We start from the raw sequence: 12,027 nt of genomic DNA, 5'->3' as shown, positions 1-12,027 counted from the left end.
TAATCTATAATATCGTTGTGGTAGCGACTATTGACTCTAATTACGCTTGGTAGCGAGCGCAGAATGACTGGTAATTACAATACCTCCGCAATTGTTACCTCTAACTGCACAGAAATCGATTTTACAGGAGCAACAAAAAACCGGTTTATTAATATCCTCTTTAAGTTGGACAAATAATATTTATATTAGCCTTTTAAAAATTTGGGATAGACATCCACTAACATTTTGATTCAGTAAGTTTTTCGGTTCAATTAAAACACTTTCATTTGGGAAGTTTACTTTATTAATACATCTGCCATATTATGAAATTATTTACATAGTTATAGCTGTATATTTATTTTACGTTCCATTTCTTTCAAATTTTTTTAATTATTTATAAACCTATATTTTTACAATTCAGACGTTAATTACAGAGCTTATACACTATTATCATTAAATTGAGTTCATTCAATTACTTCTTCACTGGATCCAGATGATAAAATGAATTTTGAAATGGCAAACAAATGATTTTAGAATGTTATCATTATATTTAACTTTAACAATATAGTTATTTAATTTCAACTCGTTCACAAGCAAGAGTAGAAAGAAAATAATATTTGGTCCACGCGACTCAGTGCTGATGAAAGGCGAATGCAGGGGTGCCTCAATCTTTTAAAATTAAGATTTTAAAATTATTAAGCCGATAACATTAAACAAAATGATTGAAATTATTGCCAGACAGCCTCACCTGAGGCCAACTCAAGAAGGACCTTCTCACATGATTCCTCTTCCTCGTGAGCGTGGTCCCTTTCCAGATGTTCAATGACGACCATTTCAGCCCGGTCGCGGAAAGTGCATTTGCTGCACTGGTAAATGATATCCTCCTCCACCTTTTCCACCTCCTCCAGCTCTTCTTTCTCTTGCTTTGGCTCGCCTTCCGGATGCCACTTCTTGTTGTGAGCCGTCAAGGTCTCTGCCTTCATGAACTGCTTGTTGCATAATTTGCAGTAGTTAGGATTTAGTCCGACGTGCAGCATCGAGTGCTTGCGCCAGTCACCAAATAGGTAGTAGGCGGCCTTGCAGTTGGGATATCTGCAAACATATGGTTTGTACTTGATGTGGCGCATAATGTGCACCCGCAGCTTCTGCATCGAGTTGAACACCCTCTTGCATGTGTCGCAGGTGACCCTGCTGGTTTCTGAGTGGCACCGCATGATGTGGATGGTCCTTCTGGTTTCGCTGTCAAACTTAAGGTCACAATGGGAGCAAGGCAGTTCGTATGGCTCAGTGTGGTTCATTCGGTGATCGATGTACTCGTTAACGCCCGGCAGCACCTCATTGCATGAGGGACAGGTCAGCACCTCTTCCATCGACAACTTGGGAGGCGCCTTGACCGTGTGCTTGTTGTTGCGGTGCTTCCTCAGGGTGTTCTTGTGTAGCACCTCCAGGCAGTTTGGCTCTTGGCAGATTCTGTGCATGGGGAAGTTGGATATGTACTTGATCTGCGACTGGCGCAACTCTACTTGCGAATGGACCTTGAAGTGCGCCACGAGGTCATCGAAGGATGAGAACTTGGCGATTTCGCAGATATTGCAGTAATACATGGCATCCTTGGACACATGCGATCGTTTGTGGGACAGGAATTTCGGGTAGCCATTGAAGCTGAGCTGGCAGGCTTCGCACCTGTACAGCTTGCAATTGTGCTTGCATGAGGACCACAGGATAAGCAAGCACTTCTGACAGCGCTCAGGATTCTCCTGGGTGACATGCCAGTTCATGTGCGTGTGCATCTTGTTTGGGTGGACGAATATGTTGCACAGCTTGCAGGCCACAGGTTTGTTGGTGATGGTGATGCAGGCTTTCTTGTGGTTTCGCATTTCGGTGGCCGTGGTGAACGTGGAACCGCAGTTCTCGCAAAGCTGCACCTCCTCACTGTTTCTCAGCTCTTTGTGCAGCCGCAGCAGCTGCTCCGTGTAGAAGATGCTGGAGCAGCAGTCGCAAGGCAAGAACTGGAAGTCCTGGTCATGGCTGCGTAGAACGTGCGCTTGCAGTTGCACAAAGCTAGCGTTATTTTCCTTGCAAAGCTCGCAATTGAACTTGGTGTTATTCTTCTTTTTAGAGCCTCGCAATGGGACACCACCCTTGGTGAAGATGTGGTCTTGGACATGCTTTTTAAACTCATAAAGCACTTTGAACTTTTTACCACATTCACCACAGTTGTAGCAGCCATGTTTGCTCTTGTTGTGCTGAATCAGTTTACCTTTGTCTGTAAACTCTCTGCTGCATTCATCACAGCGGTAGGTCTGTTCATCGGTTGGTTCAACGGACACCACTGGCATTGAACATGATTCAGGTAGATGCCTGTGACCATTATCCATGTTGCGAGGCTTTGTTTCATATACCTAAAAATAAGAAATAAAACATAGAAAATATCCAGCAGTTTTAACCTTTTACTTATTTTATTCGTTTAATAGAATTTTATTAAAAATTGTAAAATCAGTTTAGAATTTAGGCTATGAAAATCAATCGATATTAATAGAATATAAAGACCCTAATTTTTGAGGAATTTTATGATGCACACCAATATGTGTTCATTGCTATCAATTAAGCAGAATTTCAATATTAGACTTAAATTTCCAAACTATAGATGACAAAATCAGTCCTGAGTCAATAATTATTACTTAAGGTTAATATTGTAAATTTAAAATTGAAAGGCAGCATAGTTGCTGTATACTTCTTCATTTAATTTGGTTAGTTAAAAAGGTAATGCTTTTGGCTTTAATGCATAACCAGAATTAATTACCCCTAGATCAGAGGGTGTATCTAATGTTGATCTTAAGCAATTTACTCCAACACCAAAACATAGATTTTTCTTACCTGGCTGCAGACTTTGCAGAAGGAAAAGTTGCTCTCATCGTGCTGCAGATATCTGTGCTGCAAATACTTATGAACCGTTTCACTGATGACCTGGCATCCTTTAAAGTCGCACTTCTGGTTGATGATTCTATCTCCGTAAATCTTCCTGGTCACGAAGTATCTCTTGCTTCTTGGTTTGCGTCCTTTCAATCTCGACTCCCTTTTCTTCCTAGGCTCGCTTACTTCTTCTAGTTCAGGTGGCAAATCTGGTGGCACAAGCTCCTTCAGCTCTGGACTCTCAGACACAGTCTTGCGCAGGATGCTAGGTCCAGCGGAACGCTGCGTTTTCTTGAGTTCACTTGGGTAGCCCATGTTTGTGAAGATAACATTTGGTTTTGGTGCCGAGCGGAGGTTAAAACGTCTGGTCCTTGGTGTTATTTTGACTTCCTCTTCAAGAGACGTCTCTGAGTTGCTGGCGCCAACTTCACCCTCAATTTCTTCTTCATCTCCAGCTTCTGTCTTTACATGCACACCCTTGGCTTTCTTGGCCTTTGACCCTTGAAGTCTGAAAATTTTAACTCTCTTCAAGGGCTCATCCTCTGCTGGATTCGATTTCCTCTTTCGTCGACGAGTTGATGCCTCACTTTGCTCAAGTACGCCATTCTTGTTGTATTCAGGTTTATTCTCAATAACATTGATACTGACAGCTGTTGTTGCAGTGCTGGCTTTGGTCACATCATGCTGCAGTTGGCTGGGCAAGCTTTTGAGGATATTGGCTTGGGCTTCCAGTGCTTTAACCAGCTTGAAGCGATTGTTCTGTAAATTTTTATTTTGTTTTAATGTTGTCGTTCTTAACAACAATAAATTACCTCTTCAATAAATTCCAAGTCAGCATTCTTGGCAGACTGCCTGAAGGTATGGAATTCATCAATCTTGGTCATGCATTGTTTACAGATTTTAGTGGGAACTTCATCAGTGCTGAGTACCTGCAAGATTAAATTGTTCTAAAATTTGGATCACAAAAAATAGAGTCCACACAACCTTAACAGGTAAACAGGAGTTGATTTTGTCAGCCAAGCTTGCTTTGTTTACCCTATCACTGAAGATGTTGCACAGGACACTAGCAGACCAAATTTTTCCACAAATACGACATCGGCATCTCCAGTTGTGCGCCTCAGATGCTAAAATTTCGATCAACAGGTTGCAAACAGGAAGTCAGCACAATAGATCAAAACTTACCTTTGTCAAAAGGCTTGTAATAGTTTTTGTCTTTTTCCGTAATCTGCGTTACTTTAAGATTTGTTCTTTTGTCTCCAACAACAATGGGCTCAGTTCCTGTCATCACTTTAATTTCTTGGATAGGAGCAGACACATTAGCTGTTTCAGAAATGTTCCTAAGAACAATACTCTTATCAGGAATGACACAAATTAAGCAAAAATTTAAAATATTCAAGCATGACAATAAAGTCTGAGTAACACGTCAAATATTTTAAATCAATACCCTGTCAAAACATTGCCAAAGATTGAAGGTACAGCAATTGGCTTCAGGAAGTGGATGTCATCACTGATAGTTATGTAATCATCTTTCCTGAAGTGTCTGCTGCAAACTGCCCAATTCTGTCCATCGGTAAGGCCTGAAGATAAGGGGTTGATTGTGCTGCCCTTTTTGCATTTCTCCTCCCAAGTAGAACGCCTGCCATAAAAAGTGCTCAATATGGTAGCATAGTAAACCGAAAAACAAATTAAAATATATAGGAGGATTGTACACTAATAAGTGCAATGATCAGGAGATTCGACTTATTATAATACCTTTTCAAATCAGCAGGAAACGAGTGAAAAAGGACGTTTGCCGGAACATTGCTCTGCAGATCACCGCACGCTTTGCATGCGTCCGACATTTTCTTACAAAGGCTAGCAAAGCAACCTGGTTTATTATGACTGTTTGAATGCTCAATCAACTCGAAAATTTACCTGTGTCAAACCAAACTTTACATGGGGACAAAATAAAGCACCAAATTTATCAGGAAATTCGTTGTTCCCGCCAAGGTAACGGGTAACTGGCGTGGTTAGTACAGAAAGGAGCTTGACGTCGATGGCGTAAGAAAGGGAGAGAAAACAGAAAATGTCGGTCGACCTGTCGGTTGTGCTGCTCTTCCCTCTACTGGTCTCCGCATCCGCTAACTGAAAAAGTTCTAATTTTTGTCTGTAGGTGGCATAACAATATCAATTTACAAAATAGAGTAGGCATCCAATCAACGGGCCAGCCACGGCTCCCAGTTTCTACCATCCACCAATAGCATCTTCACTTCATTTTCTCTTAGAGCAAGCGCTGTTGCCTCATCTCTCATTTATTTTTTGTGTTTACTTGGTTTACCTTGCTGCATTCTTCATTTCATTGCTTAATTCACAACTTTAGTTGCTCTGCTGGATTGACAGTTCCGATTTAACTTATGAATTTGTGAGCTGACATTTTAGCGCCTAAAATAATAATTTGAAAAACAGAAAAGATGATCTGTTTTAAAGCAATGTTGCTTTTTGGTGCATTAATTTCACCCTTAGTTACAGGTGAGCGTATGTACTGCTTTAAAATTCGATTTTCGTTCGTGGAAATGCTTTTATGTATTGCACAATTTGAGGACCACACTCTATTCTTGTGGCGTGGAATTCATAGCTTTTTTTAAATGTCAATTACATATGTATTAATTGAAATTAATTTCCGGGATCGTTGCTACATAATTTAAAATGAATATACATATAATTATACGTCATGAACATGACGTGAGAGTTAGTGTATGATTTCTGATATATATTTTACATTAATTATTACTTAAGTTATAAATTAATTGGAAAATTAATAATATAAGGGTCAAAGCATTTTGTTAAAACGCATCACGTGTGGTAAATATTTCATAGAGTATGAATGGAAAGGGATTAGTTTATTTATTTACGTTCAATATCTGGTTTCAGCCACAATTTCTGGTGTTTATGAGGACACCGGTTTTCAAAATATGCTAGTGAGACCGCTAAGTCAAGAGGAGCAGACATCGGTAGGGGGGAATGTTCTGCAAATGATGGGTCTTCCAGATGTGCCAAACGGTGACCACCATGGCCACGACGCAGCAGCCGCCGCGCCAAAGTTTCTTCTGGACGTGTACACAACTTTGCTTAATGAGGAACAACACAAGTCCAACAGGAAGACTGAGTTTCAAATGACCATGACTGATATTCACGCTATGCACGAAAGTGATGTTGTCATGAGTTTCACTACTCAAGGTTAGGGGAAGCTTCTGATAAAATTTAACTTCACAAAATTTTAATATTATTCTCATTAATTAGACCCCCCAAGAGTTGTGTTGCGACACCAAAAGGAACAGAGACTCTGGTTCAATGTTTCACAAGTGCCTGAAGGAGATTCACTAATGGCAGCAGAGCTCAGGATTTACAAGGAACAAGTCCAGTTGAAGAATAATAAAATGGAAAATTTCAATTTAGTATTGAACATGCTGGTCCCACTAGCAGATGGGTACATTAAAACTTTTATTTATTTGATATTCAAATAATATTAAATATATATTTTTATGTTAAGCGAGGGTCTGGAAAAGATCTTAGAAGTGCCTATCAACAGCCATAGTCATGGATGGATTTTGTTTAATGTGACCGGTGCCCTAGACAAATGGATACAGAACGAAGAATCCAATTTAGGCCTGTACATCAATGTCGTCCGCCAAAATACGAGTGAGGATACTTATAGAAATCAACAAGTCACTGGAATGATAACTGTTACCTGAACAGTAGATAGAAGCAATTTTACAGAAAAATCATCGCGTCATCCTAATATTAGCTCTGGGTCTAATAGAAAAAATTAAACTAAAATTCGGGCATACTATTGAACGTTGTGTAGTGTTGATGGTTTAAAGCTGAAAAGAGTCTGCTTAATGTTAGCTTAATTTTTTACCTATCATTTAAATATGTTAATTTATACCTGAGACCTGAATCACTCATTACAATCGTTTTTCATCTAGGCAAACATGTTAAGCCGGATCATGCCGGCATTCAGCTGACAGGAACTGTAAAACAGCCATTCATGGTTGCCTTCCTCAAAGCCGATAACGATTTAAACCCTTCAGAAAACTATCCTTCATTGGATACTGAAGAAGAAATCGAGCTCGAGAATGAGTTAGAAAACCTTGACGAACTTGAAAAGAGGCGTTCAAAGCGAGACACCAAAAAGATCAAACAAGCTGGTTCCTCTCAAGTCTCGCATTATGATCCCATCAAGAGCTTTGTGCCTGGTAATTATTTACACCGACTTAATTTTCATTTTAATTTGTTGGGAACTATATTTTTTCAGAATCAAATCATAGACCTGAGAATGCCTGTCAACTAAGGACTATGTTTGTCAGTTTTGCTGACTTAAACTGGAATGTAAGTACCATGTTAATTTGATAAAACCCTGAATTTTGTTTTTGTTTCAATCAAACAGCAGTGGATTATTGCCCCGGATGGTTATGCTGCATTCTACTGTTATGGAGACTGTAAATTTCCACTCACGTCCCACATGAACGCCACTAATCACGCAATTGTGCAAACTCTGGTGCATCTGATAAATCCAGTAGCAGTGCCAACACCTTGCTGCGCTCCGACAAAGTTATCTGAAATCTCTGTCTTGTATTACATGGACGCATCTGCAAATGTATTCTTAAAAAGGTTCAAGAACATGGTTGTAAAAGCCTGCGGGTGCCAGTAAGCCAAACTTTGAAGATCATTACTTGAATCTCAGGAGTTTCAATACATTCCATGAGCGATAAAGGCATATCAATAATTGTGCAATATTTTATGCTGTTGCTATCATCTAGCGATATTAAGATAGCTTTTTTATACTCACCCGCTTCATTAAGATATTTTTCAATTTAATCAAGCTTCATCAATGAATGGATCTGAAAAGTTGTGTCCATTAGGAACTGAACTGAGTGAAAACATAGTAAGGCTGTCCTAGCTATATAGTCTCTTGCCATTTCACTAAATTAACTAAGCTTCTCACCTGTGAAATTATCATTACAGGCTGGCAGCGTGTTAAAATAAACTTCAGTTCAAACGGATCCTATCCTTACGTGCCTTTTGGCTTTGATAAGCCGGACTTTCCCAACATATTTTTGTAAAATTTTGCAAACGATAATGTAATGTTCCTTTGTACTTAAGCATGACTTAAAATTGCAAATTATTCCCTCCTGCTCAGTTTATTTGGTATCATCTGATGTGCGCATTGGGTTGCTGCTGCTAGTATATTTAAAGTTTTGACGAGCAAAATAATACATCAATCATTAGGTAATTATTTGCAATTTAATAAATTTTAACGATTTAAGCCAAGTGTGTCTTTAATATTAAATAGTACTTGCATGTACATGCTCTTAATGTCTTGATTAAAATCCTATTTCAATTGGTAGTTACGGTGGATGGGTCCAATTAGTTATATCTTACATCAAAAATTTTTTAGTGCATTGATGAATGCATAAGTTTACAATTAGAGTAAGCCAAATTGTAACAAAACTATGTGCCATATTTTTCTAATTAAAGTACATACAATTATTTTAATTCCCGCAGTTTTATTGCGCTTTTCACAACATAAATTTTAATAGCTAGTAGTGAATCAGCAATATTATTAGTAACTAGGAGAAAAATGATCTAGTTCAATGTGATTCCTCAGTTCATCTAGCTTTAGGAAATCAAGCTTGCACAAGTCACACACAAATAATTCACTACTTGATTTCTTAAATGAGGGTGTTTTTCCTTTTTTCAAGGTGCGTCTTTTGCATTTCTCTGGCGGCGATTCTAGGATGACTTGCTCTATTTGACTACACACAGACTCCACTGCTTCATGAGTGTCCTCAGGTCTAATGTTAATGTAACTGACATCTTTGCTTGTAACTGACTCATCCTTCTTGTCCTCAAATTTTCTTTCTGGTATTTTTTCCAGAACAACCCTTGCTTCTATTAACTTCAAATCATTTGAAGACTCTACTTCTTCCAGTTCTTCTTCACTTTCAGTGACTTTAGAATTACTTGAAATCCACTTCATGGGGTTCTTATCATATGTTGCAATAATTTCAAGCCTTTTTGATGCTTTTTGGAAAGCGCTTCTCCTTGGGCGTTTACTGGTCTCAATTGCAGAAGTGTCTCCTTTGCCTTCAGCTTTCACAGATTCCTGTAAAAATTTAAATTTATTAGCATTTTTTCAATAATGATTTGTGGTAGCATACCAGAACAGAGCTCAAGTCAACTTTTTGAGACACAAGTTTAAGCTTTTTGCGTTTTTTCTCTTGCGTCTTTTGCTCCTGGTCGCTAACTTGCTCATCAGCTTCAGTTTTATTGTGCCTTTGGACCTCTTTAAGATTGTGCTTAAGTTTTTTCAGCACAACAGATTTACCAACAACAGAGTCATCTCTGACTACATGTTGTGACTTGCGTCTTTGTTTGTGACATTCAGCACTCGGAGATTTACTAGGTTGAATGCTGTTGTTCTGAAGTACAGCAGATGATGAGCAGCTTCCATTGCTGTTTGGCATAGGTTTGATGGGTCTTACTGAGAGAATTCGGGGACCTTGTGTATTTTGAGAGGCAACTGGAGATGGAAAAAGCTGAACAACACGCTTTTCGATTTTTGACGGCGTTATGAATATTTTCATGCCTCCAGCGGTCTTGACAACGAGGGGCTTGACAGGCTTGTCTGCTGGCTGCAATGACATAGTTGATTTTGTTGCTATCCTCTTGTAGACATGCGGAGCATGAACTGATTGATTTGGCTTGAATATCACAGTTCGGTTCAAACTGGCATTTGAATTTGAAGTTTGAGGATCAAACTGATTGATCTCTGTGAGCAAGTTGGATAGAGCTAAAGGGTCCACCTCACTTTCTGAGTTAGTAACTGGTTTCTGAGTGCAAACAGTGGGCATTGTTTGCTTGGGATAGGACACTTTCACTGCAGCATTGATTGACTTCTTCTCTAAATGCTTCTCCATATCAGGAATAGCGAACTTTTGAAATTCTGTGTTAAATTTCAAAGGACTTCTTAGGACTGTTTCTGGCTTCCTCGTAACATGAGTTGAATGGGTTACGGATTTATTGATAGATGCTGGATCCATTATCCTGATCTTAACAGGTACAGGAGAGTCACTATCTTCTTCAACGGAGCACTTCACGTCCTTTTCATCATATCCTGTTACAGGGAATGATGTTGAATCCAATTGAATTTGTGACAAGTTGTCAGATCTTTTCCAGACGTTCCCAATTGTACCCATCACCAGATGCTGCACCGTTTTACTAAACAGTTTGTTAAGATCTGATCGAATTTCCTTCAGCCGCATCTCTATTCTTAGAGTTTCCTCTAGTTGCAAGCAGCACTGACAGCAAATAGTCTGAAAATATTAAAAATCTTAAACTGCTTTTTTGCTCCAACACAATGCTTTTACTTTGGAGGGTGCATTATCGGGCACAATGTAGAATCTAATTGCATAGGCTAGTGCTTCAGAGTATGTGCATGTACTCTCAAATTGCATGTTGGTTGTGAACATGTCCAGACACTTCTGATCCCATGATTTCAGCAATTTGCCACACACAGCACACCACGGGGTACCTCCAGATTTGCTGTAGTCGCATGGCAACGTAGGATACACAAACTGTGTGAAGTCATCCTCTTTAGGACGTTTGCGATCATCCCTGAAAAACAACATTATTTAATACTATGCACAATAGATGTCTATCAGCACAAATGATTTGAGAATGGGATGAATACATATTACCATACCTTGAACTATTCAAACTTTGAACGTTTCCAACCATGAAACTACTTGGAACGTCAAATGAAGCAGTTGTTGTCGAACTTAGCTCCAATGGATCTTTCATGTACCTTTAAAAAGTATGTCAAAATGTCCAGTGTTATTCATTACATTACATTAAGAAGTGTAATTAATATTCGCGCCTCAAATATAGATACGAACAGGGGCCGGGGGTAAAAGAAAAACTCCTAAATAAGGTGCGAAGAGGGGATGGAAGTCGCGGTAGACGCACCTAATTTTTTCTATTTTTATTATTAAGATGATACAGAAATGTTACCTATGTATATAATCATCTTCAGATATGAATGAGTTCTTATTTTGTGAATAGAGGGATCAGAGCGGTTATTTGAAGATTTTGAATTTGTATGTGTATCTATGTATGATATTTGTTTATATTAATTAGATACATACAGCAATAAAAAACCCAACTGCAAATATTGTGGTTTAATAAATACATTTTATGTATTATTTTTAAACAGAGAACATTATCAAATTTGGTGCAAATATATACACACAAATGCATTCACATAGGGGCTATATTATGCAGGACTCTTATAGACAATTCAATTCGCTCCAATTTGAAGTGCGAATAATTAGATAAACCTTCATATTTGTTATAAAGGGCTCAGTAACAGACTTACTGGTCAGGTTCTGATTCATATGCTTGTATGTCTTCCATGCCAACTTGGTCAACTGGAGAAGGCTTTGGAAAAATTGGTCTCACACCCCCATCCATGTCCATGTCCCTTCTTGTTTTCTCAGCCCAACTACATACGCTGTTCGCTGTTAAGTTCAGGATCCTTACTCTATGATTCCAAAGTATTAATGGATGAAAAGTACGTAACTGGAGGTACTTGAGATATCTACAAATTATATCAATGACATTATGTTATTCGATGCAGAAGCATTGTTTGAGAGTATGTATCATAGTATACATACATAAACTGTATGACAAACAATGCAAAGAAAAATCTGTTCATATGGAGAAACAAATTTCCCCGTTTCTGCATTCGACAAAGTTATAATTATTACATTTTCGCTATCTTTTCAAGTAGATAATGTTGTTAGTTACGTTTCTAAAACTCGAAAAGAAGCACCGATTCCAGATCAACAGAACACAAACAAAATCATCTGGCAGCATTGCTTTCAGAAATACAAGTGTGATTGGTCGAAACCAGCCAATGGAAATGAGTTGAGAGAAAAGGTTAGAAAAGAAATCTCAAGCGTGAAAATATCTTTGAGATTTTAAAGGATTTTGATTTGAATATTTATGCATCAAATATCATATTCTTGAATAATATTTTATAATTTAATGTTGAAAATAAGTATCTAAAAAAAGCACACTAAAATCATGAAGTTG

At 38.4% G+C, this 12,027-nt stretch overlaps 3 protein-coding genes across 5 annotated transcripts; 1 reads left to right on the top strand and 2 right to left on the bottom strand.

The window, feature by feature from the left end:
• Positions 1-276: 276 nt before the first annotated feature.
• LOC135942762 (zinc finger protein 271-like) lies at positions 277-4,992 on the bottom strand. Of its 2 annotated transcripts, none has more exons than XM_065489066.1 (8): positions 4,807-4,992; positions 4,645-4,759; positions 4,337-4,528; positions 4,075-4,229; positions 3,877-4,016; positions 3,705-3,821; positions 2,857-3,651; positions 277-2,381 (listed from the first exon to the last, which is right to left on the bottom strand). In XM_065489066.1, exons 2-8 carry the CDS (start codon positions 4,731-4,733, stop codon positions 708-710), a joined length of 3,162 nt encoding a protein of 1,053 aa, XP_065345138.1. In that variant the 5' UTR covers positions 4,734-4,759; positions 4,807-4,992; the 3' UTR covers positions 277-707. The 2 variants fall into 2 exon arrangements, with proteins under 2 accessions (XP_065345138.1, XP_065345139.1); XM_065489067.1 differs by having other exon boundaries at positions 4,645-4,746.
• Positions 4,993-5,188: 196 nt separating this feature from the next.
• Positions 5,189-8,427, top strand: gbb (glass bottom boat). Its single transcript, XM_065489070.1, has 7 exons — positions 5,189-5,400; positions 5,803-6,108; positions 6,172-6,358; positions 6,422-6,570; positions 6,858-7,127; positions 7,187-7,260; positions 7,319-8,427. The coding sequence occupies exons 1-7, from the start codon at positions 5,343-5,345 to the stop codon at positions 7,580-7,582; spliced, it is 1,308 nt and encodes a 435-aa protein (XP_065345142.1). The 5' UTR covers positions 5,189-5,342; the 3' UTR covers positions 7,583-8,427.
• LOC135942764 (uncharacterized) lies at positions 8,157-11,769 on the bottom strand. 2 transcript variants are annotated; one of them, XM_065489069.1, is made up of 6 exons: positions 11,700-11,769; positions 11,309-11,473; positions 10,637-10,738; positions 10,302-10,548; positions 9,093-10,247; positions 8,157-9,037 (listed from the first exon to the last, which is right to left on the bottom strand). In XM_065489069.1, exons 2-6 carry the CDS (start codon positions 11,407-11,409, stop codon positions 8,495-8,497), a joined length of 2,148 nt encoding a protein of 715 aa, XP_065345141.1. In that variant the 5' UTR covers positions 11,410-11,473; positions 11,700-11,769; the 3' UTR covers positions 8,157-8,494. The 2 variants fall into 2 exon arrangements, with proteins under 2 accessions (XP_065345141.1, XP_065345140.1); XM_065489068.1 differs by having other exon boundaries at positions 11,309-11,769.
• Between the last annotated feature and the right edge of the window lie 258 nt (positions 11,770-12,027).

The sequence above is a fragment of the Cloeon dipterum genome, chromosome 4 (assembly GCF_949628265.1).
Source record: "Cloeon dipterum chromosome 4, ieCloDipt1.1, whole genome shotgun sequence".
Taxonomy (NCBI): domain Eukaryota; kingdom Metazoa; phylum Arthropoda; class Insecta; order Ephemeroptera; family Baetidae; genus Cloeon; species Cloeon dipterum.
Note: the sequence above shows the minus strand (reverse complement) of the source record. Positions and strands in the feature narration are given on the sequence as shown.